General features: G+C 33.6%; 2 protein-coding genes across 2 annotated transcripts in view; both read left to right on the forward strand.

The window, feature by feature from the left end:
• The first annotated feature begins 9564 nt into the window (after positions 1 to 9564).
• Positions 9565 to 20265, forward strand: LOC132725728 (uncharacterized). The gene is made up of 6 exons (XM_060710916.1): positions 9565 to 9628; positions 10228 to 10359; positions 10976 to 11113; positions 12275 to 12404; positions 16152 to 16336; positions 17723 to 20265. Exons 1-6 carry the CDS (start codon positions 9571 to 9573, stop codon positions 19834 to 19836), a joined length of 2757 nt encoding a protein of 918 aa, XP_060566899.1. The 5' UTR covers positions 9565 to 9570; the 3' UTR covers positions 19837 to 20265.
• Positions 20266 to 27600: 7335 nt separating this feature from the next.
• LOC132725730 (neurogenic locus notch homolog protein 1-like) overlaps positions 27601 to 27961 on the forward strand; it is a 101351-nt gene continuing 100990 nt past the window's right edge. Inside the window, exon 1 of the mRNA XM_060710917.1 lies at positions 27601 to 27718. Coding sequence (XP_060566900.1) covers positions 27601 to 27718 — 118 coding nt within the window. The remainder of the gene's footprint in view (positions 27719 to 27961) is intronic.

Consider the following 27961-nt stretch of genomic DNA (forward strand, 5'->3'; position numbering starts at 1 on the left):
AGACACCCCGAGGACAGCGCCGGCAACCCTCTCTGCAGAAGTCAGGAGCTGAAGTGTTCCCCTTCAGTTTCCAGGCTCTCTACATTATAGGTATATCCCAAATTCCATAGTGCACTTTCCCCTTCTATTTTTTCTCTGGGCCCATGACAGCTGTTTACCGCGTACAACATTACAAACAGTGACTTTCTTATATTTACGCGTGGAAGGATACATGTAAAAGGAGGATTTTCGGACATAAACTGTGTTTTTGTGATATTTTGTGTTAATATATTTTAATAGTGTTTTAATAATTGTGTTTATTGGATACTTGAATTGGACATATATGTAAGTAATTTTGTGTTTATTTCGTATTTTTTCTGAAGACGCACTATTTTTTTTGCTCATCTCTATCAATATGTGATTTGGTTTATTTACAAAAAAAAAAAAAAAATGAGGTAATTAAACTTTAGATTTTTATCTGTAAATTCGATATAATTATATAAGTGCATTCTATTGAATTTATTTCTACATTATTTTTTTTCTTTAAAAAAAAAAAAAAAGCACTTATTCATTTAGACAAGTCATTATTTTTGTTGAATAAAGAGTAGAGAATAATTATATAATTACTGAAGTTTGACATTTTCATTTTATAGAATTTTTAAATCTTCGGTACAGCATTAAATTTTAATATTGTTGACATACAATTATTTTTTTTCTATTAAGAAAGCTCAGATAAGGTATAAATTTATTTTCTTTAAAAGTCATTTTACTTAGATTTGAATAGTGACTTACATTTGAGAATTATACAGGTACATGTCTTGATAATATTTACTTGTTGGTATATTTCACAAAGAATTCACATATAAATCTTTGTTTCATAGTGCTAGTAAACAATTAAGGTTATATATAAAAGATCGTTTGCGTAATTATGACTTTGTGGTAAAAAAAAAAAAAAATAATAATAATAATAAAACTTTAGGGTGTTGTTTATTGTGTTGATATAGAGAATTGCTAGATAAATTTGTGTTTCCACTGCCAATTAAAACTCTTATTGCCCAATTTCATGTGTACATGTTTGTGAGTGATATGTGTTATATGTAAGTATTTTATTGTGTACATATTAAGTGTATATTCATCCTTCACCCTTCATTTTTCATTAAGTACTGTGAAATTTCAGTCTATTTTCCAATGTTGAGGGAAATTTGACTGAAAATACACACATTATCAAGATTCACAAGTCATTGCTGGTTTCATTTGATTCATTTGCAGCAATCCATTGTTTCAATACATTAAATTTACATTTTTGAACACACCTGCAACATTATTAAATTGCTCAGTCTGTCCTGTTTAGCTCATTTATTGAGATACTTGTGACAAATTTTTTTTTTAAACAGAAAGTTATTCAGTTTTAGCAATAACCTGTTGCATAAATACATATTTCGATACAGTTGATTGATTTTTAATATTAACAGGTATTTTGTTTACCCAGTTAACAGTTAGGTACTACTTTCATTAATCACCTAAGTGTAAAATGTAGAGCATTCCATGCTTTTTCCATGCTTTTCTAGCTCTGGTATGTTTTGACTAAATATTTCAGACAGGTCAAAGTACATTGGTTTTATTTTGATTTATAAATAAGTACATTGATCTTGAACTCAAATAGAATCATTTCAGTGCATCTTATTTTGTGAGTTGCGGCAGATATAAGTTTAACTTATACATTCATATTTAGGTGCATTTTTTTATTCTGCATTTTTGTTTTAATTCAGCATTTTTTTTTACAATACACCTTCCTTGATCATTGATTTTACATCCCACATTGTTGCTTAAATATGGAAAAAGTCTCAACGGATGAAACTTTAGGTGCCACAGGTGAAACAAAAACTTCTCTTTCAGAAGAAGATATGCTGAAAATACTCTCCACCAAATACACTTTCACCCCTATTAAGATTGGTGAACATGGAGGTACAAAACCCAAAGTTCCACCCCCTGTTACCAACCCTTTGCTTGTCCCACCTGAACATGGAGGTACAAAACCCAAAGTTCCACCCCCTGTTACCAACCCTTTGCTTGTCCCACCTGACACACCTAGTCATTTTTCTTTCACTTCTCCAAGCACTCCTGCCATTGTTTCAAAGCCACCAAAGATTCCACCTTTTTCTGGTGATGAGCCCTTGGCTAAGGGTGAGATCTCCTTTTATGAATGGCGTCATGAAGCACGTTGTCTTATGAGAGACTCTTCTATTCCTAAACACCAGGTATTACAGGCCATAAGGACTTCCCTTAGAGGCACAGCGAGGCGTCTTGTAGTTTCTTTGGGCGATTCTGTTTCTATTGATTCTATTTTTCAGAAACTTGAGTTTAACTTTGGTGAACCTGCCCGTCAAGGAATTACTATGCGGGAATTCTTTAATTGTTCTCAACGTCCAAATGAGTCTGTCACTTCTTTTGGTTGTAGGTTAGAGATAACCCTTGAACAAGCTTTTGAAGGTGGACATATACCCAGATCAGGCCGTAATGAATTACTTTGTGAACGGTTATGGTCAGGCTTATTGTCAGAAACCCTCAAAACTAACACTCGTCATAAATTGGACACTGCTGTAAACTATGACCATTTTCTCCGAGATGTTAGGCAAGCTGAAAAGGAACTTTCTTTAACTAACAATACCAAGGTGAAAGCTCATGCCAATTTACAAACTTCCACTTTTGATGTTAAGAGTAAAATGGAAGACCTAGAAAAGAGGTTAAATTCCAAGATTAGCAACATCCAATCAGCCTGTGATAAGAAATTCAATACTATTATTGAACGTCTAGACTCTATGTCAGCTTCTAACAGACCTTCACCCCCTCAACATTTGTTCAATCAGCCACCCCCACCCCTTCCACCCTCATTTAACCAACCACCTTCCTTTGTACAACCACAAGCTACTGTTCAACCCAATAAACAGTATCAAAATAATAATACATTTCAGAGAAAGAGTAACAGGTATCAGAACAAACAGCAACAAAACAGATTTAACTTCAATTCTTCTGTACACCCAAACTATCAACCACCTCTGTAACTGGCCGTACAGAGGAGGGAAATTCTCAAGGCCAACATAGTTCCCTGAATAGAATAGTTGGAGATTCAAATATTGCCCCTATTGTTTTTCATCATGTAAATACTCATGGTCTTATTGATACAGGGTCAATGGTTTCAACTGTGTCAAATTCATTTTATCAAGCATTGCCAAATAAGCCAATATTGTTAGACCTTGCAAATTTTGGTGTTGACCTGAATGTTTCTGTTGCCAATGGTAACCGGTTGAATATTTTTGGCTACATAGAAGTTTCTATTGCCATTCCGGAGCTCAATATTGAATTGCCAGTTCCAGTTTTAGTGGTACCAGATACACAGGCATCTGTAACATGTCCTGTAATTCTAGGCACAAATGTTTTAAGGTACTGCAAAGCATCTGCCTATACTCAACCATCCAATGTTATTCCAAATACATGGGAAATTGCTTTTAATTCTCTTGTCACTGACCAAGTACCTGTGAGATCAACTAATGATCATCCGGTGCAGATTGCTCCTTTTGAATCTGTTACTGTTCATGGCATTGCTAGAGACCTGAAACACAGTGTTCAGAAAGTAATCACGGAAAATTTAGACAACTGTTCACTCTTAGTTAGGCCACATGTTGTAAATATTCCGCAGTTTGGTAGATGTGCAAAGATACCAGTTCGTTTGTGTAATATGTCATCTCAACCTGTTACTATTCAACCAAGATCAAATTTATGCGTTGTCAATGAAGTCAAGGTCGTTGACAATCTTGCTTCTCATTCTTTTTCTTCTTCTGAGCCTTCCTCGGACAACTTGTTTGATGAACTTGGGATCAAAATTGACAAAAGCTCTCTTTCGCCACAACAAATATTTAGGCTTCAACAAGTTCTTGGCAAATGGAGTCATGTCTTTTCTAAAGGACCAACTGACATAGGGCATTGCAACTTAGTCCGTCATAAAATAATTTTAAATGACTATAGCCCATTCAAACAACCATATAGAAAAATCCCTCCGGGAATGTATGAAGAGGTAAGGCTACACCTCAAGGATATGCTGGAATGCGGTGCAATCAAGGAAAGCGACAGCCCTTTTTCATCAAATGTAGTTTTGGTAAGGAAAAAGGATGGTACTCTCAGATTTTGTTTGGATTTTCGTATGTTAAATTCTCGGACTCGCAAGGATGCATACCAGTTACCTAGGTTTGATGACCAAGTTGATCTCCTTGTTGGTTCTAGGTTCTACTCTAAGCTTGACCTTCGCTCAGGTTATTGGAATATTGAGATGGACGAGGAATCTAAACAGTATACAGGTTTTTCCGTTGGCAATCTAGGGTTTTATGAATGTGAACGTATGCCGTTCGGTCTTGTCAACTCTGGCGCCACTTTTCAGCGTGTTATGGAAAAATCTTTGGGAGACCTTTTACTCAGAGAATGCTTAGTTTTCATTGACGATATTTTGATATTTTCTTGTACATTTGAAGATCACTTGATTCGCCTAGAAAATGTATTTCGCAGACTTTCTGATCATGGTTTGAAACTTAAAGGGTCCAAGTGTGAATTCTTGAAGAAGTCTGTGACATATCTTGGCCATGTAATCTCTGAACATGGAATTGCTACAGATCCTGAAAAGATTAGTGCTATTATTAATTGGCCAATTCCTACCAATATTTCTCAACTTCGCTCTTTTCTCGGAACTGCAGGATTCTATCGCAGATTCATCAGGAATTATTCTAAAATTGCCCATCCTTTGAATAAGTTACTTGATGGCCATGGTACAACCAAATCTAAATCAAAGATTAAAGGTAAAAAGAGTAAGTCACCAGTTCCTTGGACATGGAGTGTTGATCAACAATCAGCATTTGATACTCTTAAAAATAAGCTCTCTTCACCTCCTGTCTTAGCTTTTGCAGACTTTTCCAAACCTTTCATAGTTCATATAGATGCATGTTCTACTGGTCTAGGTGCAGTTTTGCTTCAGCAGCAAGATGACAACTCAGAGCGTGTCATAGCTTACGCTAGTCGTGGTTTGAGACCCAGTGAACGGAACTATCCAGCCCACAAGCTTGAGTTCCTGGCTCTTAAATGGGCTGTAACAGACAAGTACCATGATTATCTATATGGCAACAAATTTACAGTCATGACAGACAACAATCCCCTCACTTATGTAATGAGTACAGCAAAACTTGATGCGACAGGCCACAGATGGGTCGCTGCTCTATCTTCATATGATTTTGACTTAATTTATAAATCAGGTCATTTAAATGGTGACTGTGATGGTTTAAGTCGCAAACCTCATATGTTTGCTGATAGCATTAAAGCCCTCTGTCTTGGTGCTGTTGTTTCTTCTTTAACTGCAGAGTGTTTGTCAGGTTCAGAAGCCCCAAGTTTTGATGATTTTACTATGCCTCCTCATTCCACTGTTAGAACATCTGAACCTGTAAATTGGGCCTTCGAGCAATCTAAAGACCCCAATATTTCAAAAGTTATTTCTATTTTGCAGTACGGTTCTCACCAAAGGGGGGAGAATATACCCAAAATGGTCAAATCTTTACTTCGTGATATGTCTCGTTTGATTATTGAGAATGGTGTTCTCTACCGTACTGCAACAGTAGATGGTGAGCCAGTCAGACAATTGATTTTGCCTGCTTCTCATCAGACCATTGCCTTTCAAGGTGTCCATGACCAGGTTGGCCATCCAGGGCATGAGAAATCTCTCTGGCTTGCTCGACAGCGTTTCTATTGGCCAGGGATGGAAGCTGATTTTAAGAGAATGATTAGTTTATGCAAGTCTTGTGTCTGTGGGAAAACTCCTCAAAGGCCAGCGGCAGAGCTCGTACCCATTCAAACTTCAAGGCCAATGCAACTTGTTTGCATTGACTTTCTGAAGTTAGAGAAGTCCAAAGGTGGGTACGAGGATGTCTTAGTCATAACAGATCATTTTACTCGTTATGCTAAGGCTATCCCCTGCCGAAACCAGAAAGCCACTACCACGGCGCGAGCCTTGTTTGAGCATTTCATCATTCATTATTCCTTCCCAGAGCAATTACATTCGGACCAGGGTCGTAATTTCGAGAGCAAGGTGATAAAAGAACTCTGTAAGATAGCCAATGTCAGGAAAACAAGGACAACACCATTTCACCCAATGGGTAATCCCTCTGCAGAGCGCTTCAATAGAACCCTAATTCGCATGCTACGTACCCTGGCAGATGACCACAGAACAAGTTGGGCTGATTATGTTCTTCCTCTCTGCCAAGCATACAATGCTACTAAGAACTCCTCAACTGGATTCTCACCCCACTTCTTAATGTTTGGTTGGCACCCACGCCTCTCAGTAGACGCATATTTAGGCACAGCTCCTGGGAATGAGTCTGGCGTAAGCCATGCCTCATATGTTTCTAGAATCCAAGACCGTCTGAGATATGCCTACAGAGTTGCAGGTGAAGCAGCTAAGCAAAGAGCCGAGCAGAACAAGAGGCAATATGACAAACGGGTACTTGAAAACAAGATCTCTGTTGGTGATATTGTTCTTGTCCGCAAAGTTAATTTGCAGGGAAGACAGAAACTTGCTGCCAAATGGGAGAAAGATCCTTATATTGTTATAGAAATCCCTTATGAAGGCCAGCCAGTATATAAAGTCCAACTGGAAACTCGCAAAGGACCGATTCGCACCCTCCATCGCAATTTACTACTGCCTTTTGTCTCAATACCTGAACCTGAAGAACCTCTTCCTCCTAAAACTGGCCGCAAGACCAGAACTAGGCAAACTATTGCTAATGAACGAGAGTATGATGGTGATACTAGTTCTTCTGAATCAAGCTCATCTCCAGGAATTTATATAATTCCACAGAGAAGACAATCTCATCCAAGTCCAAGCTCTATTACAGAAGTAAATCCATCTACCCCATCTCATCAGTCCACTCCTATACCTGTTGTTACACCTAGTAGCACTCCAATCCAGACTCCTTCTCCAGTACCAGTACCCAGGCCTAGGAGAACAAAACGTCCACCTGATCGTTTTGGAGAATGGGTAACATCCCAGACTGTCCAGAATGTTTATTATGTTTAATGTACTTTTAGGTCCATAAAACCTAAATAAATTTAGTTGTCCGGCACCTTTGCTTATTAAACATTGTGTTGTTTTAAACTTAAAACCCAGACTATTATTTTAATGCGCTATGGATAGATAATTATTTTTTGTCTACGCAAATTCAGATTGATTGAATAATTGCAAAATATTTCAATCATTTTCCTTTTTTGTTGCGTATTTGTTTATTTGTCAGAATTTCACTTCTGATTTCTTGTATTTTCCCATTTATATGGATTGATAAATATTATCCTAGTTCACTTTCACCTTCATAGGTTTTTGAAAAGTGATAATATAACATTGATAAATAATTTTATTTTTACTGTTGGAAAATTATTCATTTCAACAAATAGATACTAATCTATTAATCAATTATTTTATTTTTAATTTTAAATAAAAGTTTCATTCAACATTTCTAAACTAATTCAATCACTTAAAAAAATAAATAAATAAAGTTTTCTTTGAAATAAATTTTATTTTGTGTTTGTGTGCAAACTATAGGCTCTTATTCATGCATAGCCATTTCACCTGAACTTCATTTTATTCCATGTTAACTTAAATTTCATTTCATTTAACATTCACTGATCATTTCCATAGACAATCAAAAGAAATTATTTTATATCAATACAAGGGAAACAACTCAAATAACCAATTGACAATTTATATCTATTGTTATCTCCCTTGATCTTAACATCTCCATTATACATTAACATTGATATAAGTTAATGTGTGATTATTTTATTTTCATCATTAAGGAAATGTCGGTGCCATTTAAATCTAGTGGGGGAGTGTGTAGATAAGGTCAATTTACTGCTTATCTATTTACTCATCCTATATTTACAAACAAAGTTGTAATCACTCTAGTGAATAACTAACTGTACATTTTCATTCATTCATGCATAATCACATGACATCATTTTCATTCATCATTATAAGAATTATGGGTAATGTCTTGTTCTTGTTGTGAGTTACTTTGCTCAGTGAACTGTCTCCTGTTATGTTCTTGTTATGTCCTGTGTTGTTAAGTGATGTCCAATAAATATCTTGTATATTTGTTAAGTAAGAATGTGATTGGATGAGAGTGATTTCATATCATTTTTATGCACGGGCAATTTACATTCCTTTTCTAAGAAATCATTTCCATACTTTGCATTGTAAGGTGAACATCAGTAGTTCTTTATAGAACATTTTGAATATAATATTTGTATAAGTCAACTTTACGTTTGTTCTTTATAGAACGGATTCGATATTTACTATTTTATATAACAGAGGTCAGCCAGTTGCACCTGGTAAGATATGTTTTACTTAAAATTACTTAAAATAAATGTAATGAAATGTATGAATTAAATAATTGAAAATAATTGACATTGTTTAAAATATGAAATGTTGAAATGATATCGATATAGAATTTGTATTTTAATTTGTGTTTTGTATTTCATGTATTTATAATTGTTTATTCATTTTGTAGGTTTTCACTTACACATCATCAAAATAAATATTGAACACCAGTCAGAGTTGGTCATGTTTCAATCCAAACCATACTCTACATAAGTGAATAAATGTATCATATGGATCTACATAACAGTTCTGCAAATTTAGTGCTAGCTGCTAGGCCATGGGTAGTAGAATTTTGATTAGGCCCATAAAATCTTTGGCCTGTGAAAAATTAGCACTTGAGTGTCTTTGAAAATGAAATGCAGGGATTTTCTCCAGGATTTTGGGAACATGACTCATACCCATGGAATTGGGAATTTCAGCGGTATTTTGTTAAAAATTGGGCAAAAATGCATGACTGAAATTTTACAGTGATTAAAGGGATGCAAACAATAACTGTCTATGATAGCATCTTCAAACATTTAAGCACTATTACACTGAAGAAGCCCTTATTTTCAAAGATTTTATAATTTTTATTCAATACTTTTATTTTGTAACTTTCAATTGGGAAATTTGTTCCTATGTATTGGGAAAATACTATACTATTTTCAATTGGGAATATGACCCAATATGAATAATGGCTATAAAATAAGCCAAACAAAAATCCCTGAAATGATTGAATTTTAAATGAAAACACTTATTGATTCTCAATACAGGTGAGAGACTTACAAGTTAACTGTGCAAGATGTTATTCTTGGTTTTACTTTCTACTTACCTTAGGTGAAACATTTTTGGGCTTGAAAAAAACAAACTTTATTTGGCTAGTAGATATTGCAAACCACAAGCTGGAATGGCTTCTGGTTTTCTGGTCCTAATTCTTTTGGCTACATAATAGGCAAAGGGAACAAAATATCTACAGTTCTACACATTAAGTATTAATATTTCCGACGTGATGATTCTCAATAACACTGCAAAATATTGGAGTCCATGATGTCATTATGGGTTCCCTATGAAACCGCGTGAGAAGTTAGACTTACATCCTACATGAAATAAGATCAAGCGAGCAGCATACCATACAGCAAGGTGCTCTTATGCCACGCCCACAAGTCCCAACCATTGCACCTACAGCAGCTACAGCAGCTACAGAGGGTAAACTCTGTACTTGATTTTTTTCATTTTTTTTTCATATTAATGAAATCATGTACACCAGATTATATTAATATATTATAAGTATGAAAGTCTGATTTATCTGGCATTATATTATATTCTTGCCTAGTGATTCTTATCCTTGTACCTTAACAACTTACAAACTATTAAAGGCCTCTTTCCAATTTAAATTTTCTTTAAAATCATGTAGTTTTCTCAAAAATCTTAACTTATACCAGCTTTGTTTTACTTTTCAAATTAGGAGTTTTAGTGTTTATGTTTCCCAAAATCAAGAAAATAAGGCCTCTTCCCTTATTAAGTGAGAATAACCTCTGCAGCCAGAATTTGTGAAATGGATTTAGCCAGTTAAAATTTGGAACTGTAAAAGATATTAATATAAGAATAAATTTTAATATAAGAATGTTAAAAATGCTAAAATTTTGTAATTAAAATAGATGCATAAAAAGTATCTTTAGATAACATACAATGTAATATTATCTTCCTTTGCTTTTTGCTTATAAATAAATGTCTAATAAAGAACCATAATATAATGTATTTCTTTTCATGTATATTGTATATACTTTTGCTTTTTATGTTTTAAGCTCCAAATGTTGAGGCAAGCAATGTATGCTTGCCTAACCCATGCAAGAATGGTGGCATATGTGGTGCAAACTCTAAAGGGGAGTACCTTTGTGCATGTACACTTGGTTACAGAGGGAAATTTTGCCAAGAAGGTTTTTAATAATTTTTCTTTATTTGTAGTTGACAAATATTCTTGACTCCCTTTTATAGCTAGCTCAACTGCTGTCTTAGTTTAGATTATTGTAACACTGCTAAGTTTTAGATACATGATGTGTAATGCTATCAATAGAAATACTGTATGTAATCAGTTTTAGATACATAATGTATGATTCCCTGTAGTTCTGCATAGTTTTATACATAATGTATATTACCTATAAATAGAAATACTGTATAATACCCTGTATGTAGCACTGCTTAGTTTAAAATATGTAATGTATAATACAATCTATTAGATGTATAATGTATAATAGATAATATGTTATCAACAGAAATAAATGTTTTTGTTTCGATTTTCATTCATAAACATAAATTTACAAAATACAAAGCAGAAAATTTGGTCAGACAACCCCTTGAGCAGTATTTTTGATATGTACTTAAATAAATAGTATGTTATCAAAACAGCAATTGAATACCAGGTACAGTATATCACTTTGATATACCAGTTTATATGGTATCTTTTGGCTATAAGCAATCATGTAAATGTTACAAAAAAATGAAAAAGCAGAATATGTACAGGTATAAAATGTATTATTATTAACTGTATTTCAGCGATGATGGACTGTTATCAGATAGGTTGTCAGTTAATCAAGGACTGTCTGTCATCACCTAATGGTGCTGTGTGTATGTGTAAGGTAAAGGGCATGTCACGCCTTTGCCAGATGTCTATTCACAGTCCTTCAGCTTGGGGTATGCTTCATTTCTTGGGCAAATAAAAGTGTTTTTGTTTGATTTTTCTTTTACATATAGATTATAATATCATTTAAAAGTGATTTGTTTCTTTTAAGCATATTATAATATATGTGTGCTTAGCACGTTGTAAAATACAAAATAAGATTAAGGTTCATATTATACTAGCATTGACTTATTAAAGTGAACTGGTCAATAATGGAAGGTCCTTAATGCCATAGATAATTATGTTGATATTATTGAGTACCATATGTGATAACTTAATACAAAGAAATTACATGTATATAATATGGATGTTGTTGGTACATTGTAAGTATTGGATGCATGTCCCGATAGGACATATCTTTATATAGCAGATAATAAATCGTTCTAGAACAAAATATCATTATTCATAATATAATTGGTTCTCTATTAAACAAAAGAAAATAATAATAGAAATGGCTCTTTATCCTCGGTCGCATGTTTGTCCATTTGTCAGCATGTCACAAAACTTGTACAGACTATTCCTCAGAAACAACTGGAGCAATTTCATCCAAACTTTACAGGAATGATCAGTACCAAATCTAGTTTTGCATATTATGGGCATTTTCTTATTCCATGATTTTTATCAGAGTTCTGGCCCTTTAATGATTTTTTAAAGTTTTGTTCACACTACTACTCTTATACTACTAATGCAAATTCAATGAAACTACAGGATTGATTGATACCTCAAGTACTTGCGCATATTAAATGGGTTTTTTGATAAAATGATTTTTGGCAGAGTTATGATCCTTTAATAAAAAACACATTTTGGCCTGTTAATGATTTTTGTGTCTCTTGCTACACAGTAGCTGCAACATGCAATTGCTTGTCATCAGGCGACGCAGTCATGTGATCACTGACGGCTTGTTAACTGTAGAGTTTATGAAAAGATGTCTGACTTCAATACAGACATTTTCTGTTTCATGAGTATTATATAAGTAAATTATTGTTTATATGAAATAACCATTATTTTTCCATATTCACAAAAACAAAAATTTCTATTTAGTACATGATATTCAGTGAAATCAGCAATTTACACAGTTTCACGCTTAGTGAGTGATATAGAAAATATCTTACTGATAAAATTTTCTGTTTTTCATTGATAGGCATGAAGTAAAATAACTTTTTATATCATTACAGACAAGGTACGACTAATAGTTTCCGAGGAGACAATACATACTGGTGAAATTATTGTTGGCGTCATGTTTGGAATATTGGCCATATTTGCCTTATTTTTTGGTATACATTGTTATAGGGTTAATGCCAGAAGGTACGCAATTTGCTTTCTTGTTAATAAATGCCTTGGTCTTCATTATTTCATTTCTGTTTATTTCATGATTTTTTAACGATTTTTACACCATTTTACTAATTTTTGCCGCGTAACGTCATGCTCTTATCTTCATGACGTCATCAAATAATGACGTCACAATGTTGAAGCAAAATATAATTCCATGATTATTTTTAGATTTTAGATGTTTTTCAGCATAACGTTCGTAAATATTTACGAACTACAGTTATCACGTACATTTTTTATTATGATTGACTACATTTCCGCTGAAAAAACATTCATTAATGATAAATATTTTATTTTTACGCCAAATATAGTTCGGCTACTGTGAAATTATATTTGGTAATCATTACTGTGAAATTATCAGAATATAATTAACCGTTATAATTCAGTAATCTACTGCAAAACATGTAATAAATATAGATTAATGATGCTAACAACTCAATATTTAAAAAACAATAGTATAGATTTTTATTTTAAATGATATTTTTTGTAAGTGACTCGACAGCTATTGATTTTACTTTTAAAAGCTGTCTTCATCTATTTTTTTATCTGATTTACTTTGCTGATACTGATAAGATTGCAGCATTCCCTTAAAAGGATACTCAGGAAAAATAATGAAAAAAATATTAAAGTGATCTTATGTACTCCAATCACTCTCAAATTACATTTCTTAAATTCCCAGCATGAATTTCTGTATAAATTCTATATATTTTGGATGTGAAGCTTAAATATATCTATATATGTTGAACAAGAGTTAGATGCCAACAGAATCTTCGAATAGTTTTAAAACAAGTGATGTGACTTGAATGAAACCCTTTTAAGTTACAATAACAGATATTGCGGATATTGTATGATTGAAACATTGAGTCTAAGCAGGCCTAGACATTAGCTGTGGTCCGTTGGTCCGAGACCACCTGATTTTGGCAAGGACCACCTAATATTAAAAGCCACTGGTCCGTCTGACCACTTGAATTTTCTGGTTGGTGCATGGCTAATTTTGGAGAATGGCGATTTTGTCAAAAACATGTTATATATTTTTTGTTTAAAATCATTTGTCAAATGTACATGTATATGGTTCATTAACCTCTGATTAGTTTAAGACAATTTGAAGTCATCAATACTTTTCATTTTTTGTCGCTAAAAGTTTGTTTATGCAAGTTAAAAGAGTTAAGAATTTGTGAAATTAATTTAGGATGAAAATTCATTCCAATTATGCAGGTAATTATGATATTGTATGGGATATCGAATAAATTTCAGATACTTGAATAATTGCAACAAACGAAAGGAAATGGAGAAAAAAATATATCTAGTAATTCTTTGCTACTAATCTTTATTTTAACCATAACAGATCCTTTTTTTTCCAGAGTTAACATTACTTTAAAAGGTTTAATACACTCAATGTCAAAAAGTATCAACCAACAAGCAACAGGGAGGTGAAAAATCTGTATTCATAATAAATCTGTGAAAAAAATAAGCTAAACTATTGCTATATATAACGTTGGTATTATTTTTTATCCTTCAAATATTTCCTTTTTTCAAAGACAAGAATAAGATAATTTATTAATTTTATTGAAAATCTATAAAAGATAATTATCATGAATATAAGACATACCATGCAAATAATATAAAATAATATAATAATAATAATTGACCACCTGGCTTCTGGAAGGACCACCTAAATTTCAAATCTTGTGGTCCGGCCTACCACCTGCTAAAAAGGTTAGTGTCGAGGCCTGCTAAGTCATTCATTTGACATGTTCTTAAACATTTCACTGTGACAACTATTGTGAAATCTTAACACTCTATCCTGACGCACGCGGGTCAAGTTAGGAAACCACCCTTTTATTCTTAATATGGAGAAAAGTTTTGTTCCTTTGACTGTCTAGTGTATTTATTTTGAGGACATTTACAGAATAATGAACAAAAAATTCAAAACTAAGAAATGAAAATTTTGCCTGTGTCTCCCTTTAAGGCTTACTGTTATGACCTGGAGTTGACTAAGTCATGCCCAATACCAAAAAGTAATTTTTTTCCACAATTTATTGCTTAAACATATATTTATTTAAGCACCAGGCCCCGTGTTCACTGAGAAAAGATTTTATTTTCATTGTTTTATGTTACAAAAATTAATCGTATTTTGCTAGAATTAAATGGTACATATTCAAAATGTAAACAATTGCTAATTTGCAAAGGAACAAACCTACTTTGGGACAAAATCAACAAATAACAAAACAAATACAAAAATATGGATCAAAATAAGGATCAATTTTAGGATCAGAATCAATATTTGAATCCACTGTAAAATGCCTGTATCTTGCAAAAATAATAAGTTTATTTTAAAACTTCATAAACTTGCTATTGCAAGTCCAGTTTTATCCAATTAATATTAGATATTTAATCTATGAGGATAAACAATGAACAATATTTCAGTTTTTAAATTTGATTCAGATCTTGATCCTGATCCTTAAATCTTTGTGAACAGGAAACTTTGACTTATTTAAACCTTTTTAGTGTTGGCTTCCTGTAACTAATATGTATAATATTATGTTAGTGTTCATCCATGCTGTTCTACAGAAATTAGAAATTTCGACGGGAGCGATAGCAACAGGAGAATGTTTCTAATTTCTGTAGAACAGCTACGGATGAATACTAACATACTTAGTGTCAAGCTTAATTTGGGCTCATTATTATTCACTTACGCGGTTCTATCAAGTACTATGAAAAATAGAAGGCGACTATGAATGAAATTCGATATAGTATCGACTTTTGTTCTTCTATAAAAATTAACGCACACAATTTTTAAGAAATACAGCGTTTTCATTGGATGACAAATAAAGCTGGACACTAATAATGATAAGGGGTTGAACCAACGATATGATTGCGATGCAGGCACCTTATCCACTAGACCACCACTACCCATTATTCAGGCTGAAGGTCCAAATCAGTTTCATATTTTTCTGTCATTGCTGGTTTTTGTTCACAATAACAAAGAGATAGGCAGAGAGATTTTCAATGATAATCCATAATTAAAAATATATGTGTAAAGACTGTAAAATTGTTAAATTCTTGTTCAACTCTAATGTACTTTAACTCAGATTTAATCAAATTCCCTTTGAAGACATATTTTCTCAATCTACCATTGTTAATCAAGTATCTCATACACACAACTTGGTTTGGACTGAATGCTCTAATAGCACATGTTTCTCTCTCTGCAGATGTTCTTAGATAAATCTTGTCATAACATAAAAAATAAAAAGAATATTGTAGAAAATAAAGAATTGTTTAAAATGACAACTCTGAAGATACCAGTTTTAGAAAAATCAAACTGAAGAAAAACCTGTCAAGAGTTTTAAGATCTGTTTCTGAAAATAATTCCATCCATTGTTACGTTTTGTGTGAAAATTTAATTTGAATATTTTCAAAAAAATTTCACTTGAAAAAGAAACTCCAAAAAAAAAACAACATGCATCTTGACCCTAACCCAGGTCCTAACATTCATGGCATTACATTTTCATCATATTTTCTTACGGGTGACTGCTGTTGCAATGTTTAGTTTAACCTAATTATTTTCATGGCTAAGTTGTGGTCTTCAGTTGAAAGTGATTTTAACATTTAAAAAAAAAAAATCAATGGAATAATGGAGTGAAGTAAGTTCTAGCTACATTTTCAAAGGTAATGTATTTTTGAAGAAATGTTTCATTCTTGGTTTTTTCTTTCTTTATGAAGAGTCATTGTGAGAAAAAGATATAAGGATTTACTCGACCAGGGCATTGTTCCAAGTGAACTACCACCGGACTGGTGTGAAATAAGTAACGATCTCTTGAAAAAGTTAGTCTGCTGTAAAAGGGGGAAAACAGTGACCGATGCTTACAAACCAAACAAATCACAAAGTGCTATTAAGAAAAAGGAAGGTAAAGTGTTTCAATTTGTTATATTTAACTTTACTATTAAAATGATGCAATTTTGATCCATCTCACACTGGCATCAACATAGCACTTATTCTCCTTTGTGCCCCTTGTAGCTGAGGGGTTGCCTTTAATGGTTGAGGCATAAGAATTGCAGCCGCTGTTTATCCTTGTATTATCATATGAGTCAACTAAATGAGTCTGAATAACTTGATTTTATGCAGCTCTTAGCTCCAGCAGGTGAGGTGGTTTTGACCCCTGGTGTTGAATTGTTTGTTTGCTTTGAGGATAGCCGAAATCATTTTTCCTGTTTAGTGCCATGTAATATATACTGTGTTGCTGCACTGTACAAACAAAACTGCCCCTTTGCGAGTTCAGGTCATAGGTATCAACCTATAGGCAGCATAGCAAGCCTCGTTACAGCTGAATGGGAGGGTACCCTCAGGACGGATTTAAAGGATTAATGTTCTCAGTTTTAAGGTATAACCATCCTAACAGGCACTATAAGAAACTGAAAAATTGACAACATATGTCAGATATATACCTTAAAGGACACCTGTATGCAAAATTTAAACAATCTTTACCGTCCAGAAATCGAGTTTTGGCGACTTTTCTGAATTTAATCTTGGGTGTTAGAAGGGCCCTTTTACAGAAACAAGGAGCCTTTAAATAATCTACAATATCATCCTTATGAAACATGTTTTCCCATTTCAAGAAACACAATGTAACATTCATCTGACAATCCACAAAAGCAAAATGATTGTTTCTACTCAAAATTTATGTAATATGTATAAAAATGTTACCTGACACCACCCATTTTTAACACGTGTTTGACCAACTTCCTGCTTGGAGAGCCTAATTAAAAAATTCCGTAAATTTACTAAAATGAGTGCCAGTTTTCAGAGTTTCCCTGAATTTTTTTCAAAAGTATACTTGTAAATACTTGTAAAATGTTAAATACTTTTACCCGCACGGTCTAGTTTTGATTTTATTTCACTTTGGAAATAATAGGTACCATATTTGTCATTAAATTTAGCATTATTGAGCCAATAAATAGCTATATTAATTAAATAATCAAAATAAAACACTTTTCTTCACAAAAGGGATATGAGAGATACAGGAATACTGTTAAAATAAAAAAAAGAAAAAGAAAGTTGGTCCATCTGGTGCTCGAACCCACGGCCCTAAGTTTCAATGAATTTAACAGTGGTTCTAGCCTATTTGAATACTCTTTAATGCGGACGTAATGCATTAGGATGGTCATACCTTAAAGCATTGTCAAAAGGTAATTTTAGCAATAATTGCAGTTTACAGATTAAAAAATATCCTGATTCACTAGCATTTTTATGATGCAATTTTGCTATTTACTTTTCTTCTTTATTTTTTTTCCAGATGAATTAATTCAGTTACTCAATTCACATGCAGCTTTATTAGATGACAACCCTTCCAAGAGCAGACAATTTTATACTCAAGGTGACCCTCTTGCTACCAGTAGCAGACATTCTTTATTTCAAACTCGTAATGATAATGCTCAACATGTAAACAGACGTTCAAGCAGAGATCAGGGTACAGGTGCTTATAATGTAGGAAGCTCCATTAGAAGAGTTACACACAAACAGCCTTCTGTAGAAGACATAGGATTAACTTCTGGAAATTCAGTTCGTTCAATAGTCGACCATATAAATAACACATTTAATAACCATGCACTACGTGATAGAAGATATTCATCACATAAGAAGGTGAGAAAACAACGTTCAGAACATAGCCAGTATGCTAATCAAGAGGAAGAAGACCCTATTAAATCTTTGTCACACTTCAGTAAGAGCTTAAGCCAGCAGAAGAATTCATTACTAGATAATGAAAATAAGAGAGTTGAGGATGACTCCAATGATTTTGACAGTTTTGTTGCAGGGTCATCTTCTAAATATCGAAATATTAAACCTTTGTCACACTTCAGTAAGAGCTTAAGCCAGCAGAAGAATTCATTACAAGATGATGAAAATAAGAGAGTTGAGGATGACTCCAATGATTTTGACAGTTTTTTTGCAGGGTCATCTTCTAAATATCGAAATAATTCTGCAAGATATAGGCTTAATTCAGACAAGTTACGTAAGAAAAGGGCAAAATGCATAAAACATGGTCGGCAAGAGCCTGAGATAAAGAATTGTAGAGAACAAAAATATAAAGTCCATAGGAGAATTGGTGATAATATTGATAGCCAGGAAAAACTGAAGAAATCTATGTCAAATAGAAGGACTGGAAGAAACAATGAGGCATTCTTCAAATCCTTGCAAGACTCTAAATCAACACTTTTATCCAAAGAACTAGAAGACAGCGTAATTGATATTACTAATACGACAAATAGATATAATTCAGACTCAAACTCTGAAGAAGGGTCTGATTCAAGCCAGAAAATGCTGGTAATGATAAATGAGGAAAGTGTTATATCTGACTATTCAAAAAGTCAGCATCCGTATTCATCAAGAAATGGCAATGAAAATGCAAATTGTGGAAGACTCAGCAACAGTAGCACAGACTACTCAAGATTGTATCTTGACAGCCTTACTAATTATCAACAAGAAATTAGGAAACCAACACATAACAGTTCTACCTACGAAAAGGGGCTTGAAGAAAAACTTATCAATGACAATGACAACACAGATGGTGAATTTAAAGAGCTAACTTTTTCAGAGGACCCAATGTTCTATGGTCATTTGATTGATCCAAGCATGAAACATGACAACCTTGAGACAACTCATTGGTACTGGGATCACAAACCAGGAATGTATGATGCTGACAAAGATAGGAGAAGTCGACACAAATTAAAAACAGCAAATAAAAAATTAAACACTCGTATCAGTGGTTTAGAGAGCAATTTGGATTTTGGAGAAACACCTTCAAGCCCTTTTGGCAAAATTCAATCAGACTTTGATAAGAAGAGAGAAAGCTGCTCAACAGAGACAGCAGATATAGATAAAACTAAAGAGGTCCTTTCTAAGAAGGCAGAGAAATTGATAGGCCAACAGCCAGAAACTTTCAGAAGATGGATGAATATTGACAAGAATGGTCTAGATACAAAAAAAACATACCAGCAAACTTCAGACATTAATAAATCAGTTGATATCGACAGGTCTATAGACATACTTTATCTAAGAAGCTTTAATAAGGATGGTGAGAAACGCTATTTTGTGAGTAATGAAATAGGATATGAGTACCAAACACATCCTGATAACTATGAAGAACACTCTATGACAACAACAATGTTAAGCGACATGCCAACCGAATGTTCTTCACTGCTACATTCAAGCAGTCAAAATGGAGACAGGATAACTAGTTACATGGACAATTCACCAAGTGCAGGTGTTGGCATGCCATCTACTCCTGTTGGCACTCCAAGCACACCTATTGCTCCAGAGAATATAACTGTGATAAGTGAGAGCTTAAAGGATGGGGATACTCTAGTCAATGTTGAAAATAATTCTAGTGAGACTGATGTAGAATTATGACTTACTTCTTCAAAGTTGATGTGATTTGTTATATTATTTCAATGCTTTCAATGCTATTTCATTGTAGTTCATTAAATTCAAACTACGGTATCCAATAGAGAGTAAATCTTCATTGTTAGTATGAGGATTTTATTTTGATGACCTAGTTTTGACTTTATTAGCAAGAAATATCATGTCATTGACATATTCATTGGCTCAGGGATGATTTAGTCGTAAATATAAACAAACTTTATGACACTAACTGCTCTGCAAATATGCACCATGCTTGTTTGAGACAAAAAAGAATTCCTTGGATTGAAGTTTGATAAAATAATATTTGCTGGTTATTGTATACTTGTTTTGTTGAAGACAATGATTATTTATTGATATCAATTTTAGCAAAGTTGTTATGTGTGATTATAGTATCTTTATTAAATCAATAAAACTTAATTGTTTTCTATTTATTGAAAGAATAATAGTTTCTATGCTTCAAAACGTTTGAGATTATTGATAGAAATTGGATTTTATATCACAAGACTAAGGCCAAAAAGTAGTTCTTATGCAAGTTACTCAAGGTGGTGAATCTATATAACTTCTGGACTAAGAGCATAGCAAAAAGAAAAAAATAATAATTAAGATCCAGATCAGTAATTCTAGTAGTACTTTTTCCTTGGCTATTAACTTTGTGTGAATCCTTGGCTATTAACTTTGTGTGAAGCCTCTTATATTTCATTAACATTCACCAACTGATTCAGTCAGTGAAAATCAATTGGAACTTTACTCAACATTAGTAGCAACCAAGCAAAGTTCTTTGTATGGAGAGGTTTATGCACTTTATTTGAAGAAAATCCATTCAGAATTAAGATATTTACATAAAATTACCTGCATCAAACTTTAAGCCCCTTGCATTGTTTCAGTGAAATACCAGCGTGCAGAGTTCTGCGTACCAACTTAATGAACTTTTTGTATTATTATTTGGCGCGCTTTTCATTCAGTATGAGGTTTATGGTCTTTTTAAAACGTTTCTTTGCATATTATAAAAAGAAAATTTGTTAAGTTTAGTGTAAGATCTATTATTTTCTGAAATATACCTTTTGGTGCTCACTTGGGGAAATATATTCTGATCTTACACTGAACAAAACAAATATCCTCTATATATCAGTGATTTAAAACTGATAATTTCACTGTTTAAAACAGTGAAATTATCAATTTGATAATTTCACTGTTTTGAATTTAAGCCCATTTATGTTGTTTTAGTGAAATACCAGCGTGCACAGTACTGGAAACCAACTTACTGATGTGACGTCATAATTGACATCACATTGTTTAATTATTTGGCGCGCTTTTCATTTAGTATTAGGTTAAATGTCTTTTTAAAATGTTTCTTTACATATAGTAAAAAGAAAATTTGTTTAGTGTAAGATCGAAAAATATTTCACCTAGTGAACACCAAAAGTTCATTTTCACTTGTGGCTGCGCCACTTCTGGAATATACCTTTTGGTGCTCACTCGGTGAAATATATAGAGGATATTTGTTTAATTCAGTGTAGGATCGGAATATATTTCACTGAGTGAGCACCTAAAGGTATATTTCACGAGTGGCGCAGCCACTCGTGACATATGAACTTTTGGCGTTCACAAGGTGAAGTATATTTCGTTCTTACAATAAACTGAACAAATTTTCTTTTTCTTTTTTGCAAAGAAACGTTTTAAAAAGACATTAAACCTAATAATGAATGAAAAGCGGGCCAAATAATAATACAACATGGCGACATTTAGGACATCATGTCATAAAGCTGGTTCCCAGTACTGTGCACGCTGGTATTTCACTGAAACAGCATAAAACAGTGAAATTATCAGTTTTATATCACTGATATATTTCTATAAACCACCGAAAAGCATGTAATAAATTTCGATCATTCACTGAACTAAACAAATATCCTCTATATAATTGGCTTTGTTATTGATGGATGCATTGGATTCATACTTATATATACTACCCTTTGGACAATATCTTTAACAATATCAAATTGACCTTGACCTTTATTTAATGGTCAAAGGTCAAGGTCACAGTGGCCTTGACTAAAAAAAGCTTATCCGCCCAATTACTTAAGATTCCTTTGACCAACAGTGTTCATATTTGGCAAGAAGATTAGTCATGATGAGTAGATGACTCCTATTGATTTTGAAGTCACTGGGTCAGAGGTCAAGGTCACAGGGGCCTTCACTGAAAAAAGATTGTTCCCCAAATAACTTATGATTCCTTTGACCCACAGTCTTCATATATAGCATGGAGGTTTGTCACCATAAGTAGATGAACCCTATTGATTTTGAGGTGACTGGGTCAAAGGTCAAGGTCACAGGGGTCTTGATTAGAAAAAACCTTTTACGCCCAATAACTTTAAGATTCCTTTGACTTGACCCACAGTCTTCATATTTTGCATGTAGGTTAGTCATGATGAGTAAATTACCCCTTTTGATTTTGAGGTCACTTGGTCAAAGGTCACAGGGATCTTGACTCAAAAAAGCCTGTACACCCAATAACTTAAGATTCCTTTGACCTACAGTCTTCATATTTGGCATGGAGGTTAGTCATAATGAGTAGATGATCCCTATTGATTTTGAGGTCCTTGGGTCAAAGGTCAAATCTCACAGGGGTCTTCATTAAAAGAAGCTTTTCCGCGAAATAAATTAAGATTCCTTTGACCCACAGTCTTCATATTTGACTTGGAGGTTAGTCATGATAATGGATGACCCCTATTGAGTTTGAGGTCAAAGGTCAAGATCAGAGGGGCATTGACTATGTAAAGCTTGTCCGTTCAATAACTTAAGATACCTTTCACTCACAGTCTTCATATTTGGCATGGAGGTTAGTCATGATGAGTAGATGACCCCTATTGATTTTGAGGTCCTTGGGTCAAAGGTCAAAAAGCTTGTCTGCTCAATTGCATTACAATGCCTTGGTCAGCAGTCTTCATATTTGGTATTGTGGTTTGTTATGACTAGTAGATGACCCCTATTGATTTTTAGGTGACAATGTCAAAAGTCAAGGTCAAAAGGGTTTGTACTGCATTAAGTTTGTCTGCTCAAATGCTTAAGAATGCCTGTATAAAGTGTTATTGGTTTTCACATTTGAAGCATATAATTATGTTCTCATATATTCATCATAAAACACCCCCAGTCAAAGCTGCATGAATGGGGGAATTAAAGTCATGCAGTTGCAGTTTCAGTTTTGAGGCCAAAGGTAAGGTCACTTTGATCTTTGCCACAAAAACATGAAGAATACATAATTATGCAATGCACTGGCTTACTACCGTCAGATTTGGCAGGGAGGTTGTCATTGAGCTTTAATTGACCACTGTTGATTCTGACAAAGTGGTATGAGGGTGTATTCATGCCATGACAGTGGCAGTTCTAGTTTGAACTTGACCTTTAAGGTCAAACTATCACATTTTGCTATAATTGGCAACTTCTTAATAATGGATAGATAAGTTCCATACTTTGAAAAAAGAAAACACAACAAAACAAAAAAACACAAGAAAACTTAAACAGCACTTGTGACAACACTGAAATACTAAATAATTTTAGTATGACCTTGACTTAAAATGACATTGTTAAATTATTGAATGTTGCTTAAACTGACATAACTTTGTCATTTATTTACAAATTGGATTCATACATGGACAAAAGAACACATGTGACATAACCAAGATGTTTTATGTTTCAATAAGTTACTTTCACCCTTAAAAGATCTTGACCGTCAATGTTAAGTTATTGAACTTTACTGAAATTGGTCATAACTTTGTTAACCAATAAATTTGTTTTATATTACGACAAACATATAGATACCCATGTGTAACTTGACCGAGTTATTTGAAAGATCATTATGCCCCCATTTCAAAGAAGAGGGGGTATATTGCTTTGCATTTGTCTGTCTGGCAGTCGGTCAGTAGACCAAATGGTTTCCAAGTGATAACTAAAGAATGCTTAGGCCTATGAACTTCAAACTTGGTATGATGATAGATCATGACCAGAAGATGACCTGTATTGATTTTGGGGTTTAAAGGTCAAGGTCATATTGTCCTTGTAGGTAAAAACAGTTTCTTATCAATAGCTAAGAATGCTTAGGTCTAGGAACTTCAAACTTGATATGATGATTATTCATGACCAGCAGATGAATCCTATTTATATTGGGGTCAAATTGACCTTGTAAGTTAAACGATTTCCGATCAATAACTAAAGAACGCCTAGGCCTAGGAACTTTAAACTTGATATGATGATTGTTCATGACCAGGAGATGAACCGTATTGATTTTGGGATCAAAGGTCATGGTCACATTGACCTTGTAGTTTAAACAGTTTCCGATCAATAACTAAAGAATGCTTAGGCCTAAGAACTTCAACTTGGTATGATGATTGCTCAAGACCAGCAGATAACCTCTATTTATTTTGGGGTCAAAGGTCAAGGTCACATTGACCTTGTAGGTAAAAATGGTTACCGATCAATAACTAAAGAATGTTGAGGCCTAAGAACTTTAAACTTGATATGATGGTTGTTAATGACCAGCAGATGAACCCTATTAATTTTGAGGTCAAGGGGTCAAAGGTCAAGGCCACATTGACCTTGTAGGGAAAAACGGTTACCGATAAATAACTAAAGAATGTTGAGGCCTAAGAACTTTAAACTTGATATGATGGTTGTTCATGACCAGCAGATGAACCCTATTAATTTTGAGGTCAAGGGGTCAAAGGTCAACGTCACATTTACCTTGTAGGTTGAAAGGTTTCCGATTAGTAACTAAAAAATGCTTAGGCCTAGGAATTTCAAACTTGTTATGATGATTGCTCATGATGAGTAGATGACCTCTATTAATTTTGGGGTCAAATGTCAAGGTCACATTGACCTTGTAGGTAACAAAACACCACTAGGTGGATCAATATATGCCGGAAAGTGTTGTTTTTTTTAGTTTTTTTTTAGTAAGGATGAAGCATTTGTAAGACATGGGAATTAAATAAAGTATTACCTCCTTCAAAAAGCAATTCTCATTTATAGCTGAAGAACCTTCACATATATATACACATATATATATATACAGTTGCTGTTTCCAAAGCACCTCCATCAAGTTGTTATCTTGTAAGTAAAAATGCTACCACGGATGGATGGTAAGACACCAGGAGTATAACATAATATAAGAAATTTTTAGGGCATATAATTAATGTACTCAATATAAGTGATCATCCTATGAAGTTTGACAGTTGTAAAAATGTTAACAATATCAAGGTCATTTGATTTTGACCTTGTGACCCCAAAATCAATAGGGGTCTTCTACCTAACATTGACAATCATCCTATAAAGTTTGAACACTGTGGGCCAAATGGAACTTAAGTTATGCACCACAAACCACAATTTTCAGTGTAAAAATCATTGTGACCCTGACCTTTGACCTTATGACCCTAAATTAAAAAGGGGTCATGTATTGGACTTGGCTGTTCATAGCTGCTGGCCCTCAAACTTTGTAGGTGCATTGGTCTTGGACAGTAAATGACCCCTATTGATTTTGGGGTCAGGGGGTCAGTGTCATATTGACTTTGTACTCAAAGACAGTTTCTGACCAATAACTCAACAACTCAAGTTGCTTAAATTGATATTTTTATATTAAACTAAAAATGTTTTCGTATACATATTTGAAGGTCTTGTGTAATATAACAACTTGGCTGTCATTTATGAGGCCTACATGATTCATAAAATTTATGCATATATTATTGGTAAGATTTGTAATTACTTTGTCATAAAATTGCTGCACACAACCTATCCGGTCACAATAATTATTACCTTGTGACTGTTCATGACCAGTAGATAACCCTTATTTATTTTTGTTCACTAGGTCAAGTCCGTCATAATAACCTGATCACATGACTAATTGGCTGCCGATAGGGGGCATCCATTAAGGAGGCCTTCATGATTCATAAAGTTTATGCATATATCATTTGGTAAAATTTGTAATAACTTTGTCATAATTTTGTTATAAAATTGCTGCACACAACCTTTACGGTTACAATGACCTAGTCAGTAGATAACACTTTCACTAGATCAGAAGTCCGTTACAATAACCTGGCCACATGACTAAATGGTTGTCGATCGGGGGCATACATGTTTTACTTGTTATTCAGTGTAAGAAATGCAATGTGTTATTTTATATGCGTGAATGGGGGGGGGGGGGGTGCAATATCAAACAGCTAAATGCAATAACGCTCCTGTCAAATGACATCGATCTAGTGCACGTGGAAAGCATGGCGCAAGCAATGGTTTCTTTATACGAAATACAGATAGCGAACACGGAATTACCGATTAAAATAACTTCACTTTCATGCAAAAATAACGCGTATGCACATTTTTTCGTGCATTAACATCCGCACAAGTCCTCGGTCTAAACAAAATCCTAGGCCCGACAGGCTCGGGCTTCTGCAGATTTTAATGCATTTACCCTCTTACACGCTGTGTTGAATTGTCAATGGCGACATGTCCGTTAATCCTACTGTTAAAAACTTTTGTATAATTTATAAGTGGCGTTTTCCTGCTGTATTTCAATTTTATAGCATATCTGCAATGCAGTAAATTAAATATTTAATTCATCACATAATTATGCAGCGCAGCATCGTAGAAAAACGGGTGAAAAACGATATGACACTTGAGCGAATATATTTTGACGTTACGTAAAATTTAATTATGCGTTACAAAAACATTGCGTAAAATTACACATAAACGTTAGTAAATCTATTACAGAATCTTATAAGCGCGTCTGTGTAAAAGTTTTTTACTATAAACTGTTATTAATGTATGTTTGTGATAAATACTATAGAATATTATATTCGTGTACAAAGTAACATGTAGCTTATATACATGTATTAGCTTCATTGAACTCGGGAAAGTCATAATTTTATTCAAATTGTTCAATTATATTAATATAAATGTGGTACATACCACCCAAGAAACAATATTTCTTTTATTTACAGCTCGCAAAAAACGCTTCAGTTGGGACCTATGCAATTTTGATAGCGGGTGCGATTTTCTGCATGCGTGCATTTTTTGATTCGCTAGAAACGAGCGCAAAATTGCACTTATTTTGTCTTTTTAATAAACTAATAAACTAACATTTTAGATAAGAGTTGTTTAATTTTCTTATAGATTCTATTTCGTTATTTTTTTCTAATCTTTTATACGCTTTGAACTTAACGAAAAATCTAATGAAATACATGACATACCCTGATATTTTTAAGTAGATTCTATTTTAGATATTTAAAGGGTGTTGGGGGAAAAAGTGAAGCAGTCGCGGGTCGATGCAAACTGAAATAGCTCTAGATCTAGTATATGTATTTGACTTTGCCCCGTCATACTAGTAATCAATCGTTTTTAAGTTAAAATGCCTAATTTAAATTTGTGTCAAAATTATGTCATTCTTGTTGAACATTTTTAGAAATGAAATGTGCATCCATAGAATCTACGTAGATCTACTGTAGGCCTGCGCGCTACTTCAAATAAATATTTTTTTCATATAGATCTAACGGATGAAAATGGTCCTACTGGTATAGAAAATACTATTTAAAGATGTTAAATTGATAGAAATATAAACGATTATTAACTGATCTTCAGATAATAGTATATTAGCTAATAATGATAATGATAAAGTCTGCTTTACCCGTTTCCGTCAGACTTCGGTAAAACAGACGAAGGGTACCGATTGAAATACGTCATAAATATGACGTCACATAAACTGTATAAGTGATAATGGCGGAAGAAAACAAAAGTGACAGGCGATATGCTGTTCTTATTTTAATTTTGTATTTGAAGACTGTCGGCATTTTTGCAGATTCTGGAACATTCTATATTTCAAGTGTAAAATCAGGTAAGACATTTACAAAATGTAAATCTATGTTTTTTTTCTATTTTGATGAGTAAATCTACAAAATTGTTCGACATATTTTCGGAAAATCAACAACAGTTTACGGACATGTCTTTTTTTCGGACATTTGTTAAATTGATCTAAACTAACTATCGATTAGCAGTTCTTCTGTATTGAATTTGCAGTTATTTTTCACCTAACATGTATTTGAGGCCTGTTAAAGTACTCTTCCCAACTGATAATTTC

Source organism: Ruditapes philippinarum, unplaced genomic scaffold, assembly GCF_026571515.1.
Source record: "Ruditapes philippinarum isolate M1 unplaced genomic scaffold, ASM2657151v2 ctg2767_1_1_1_1, whole genome shotgun sequence".
Taxonomy (NCBI): domain Eukaryota; kingdom Metazoa; phylum Mollusca; class Bivalvia; order Venerida; family Veneridae; genus Ruditapes; species Ruditapes philippinarum.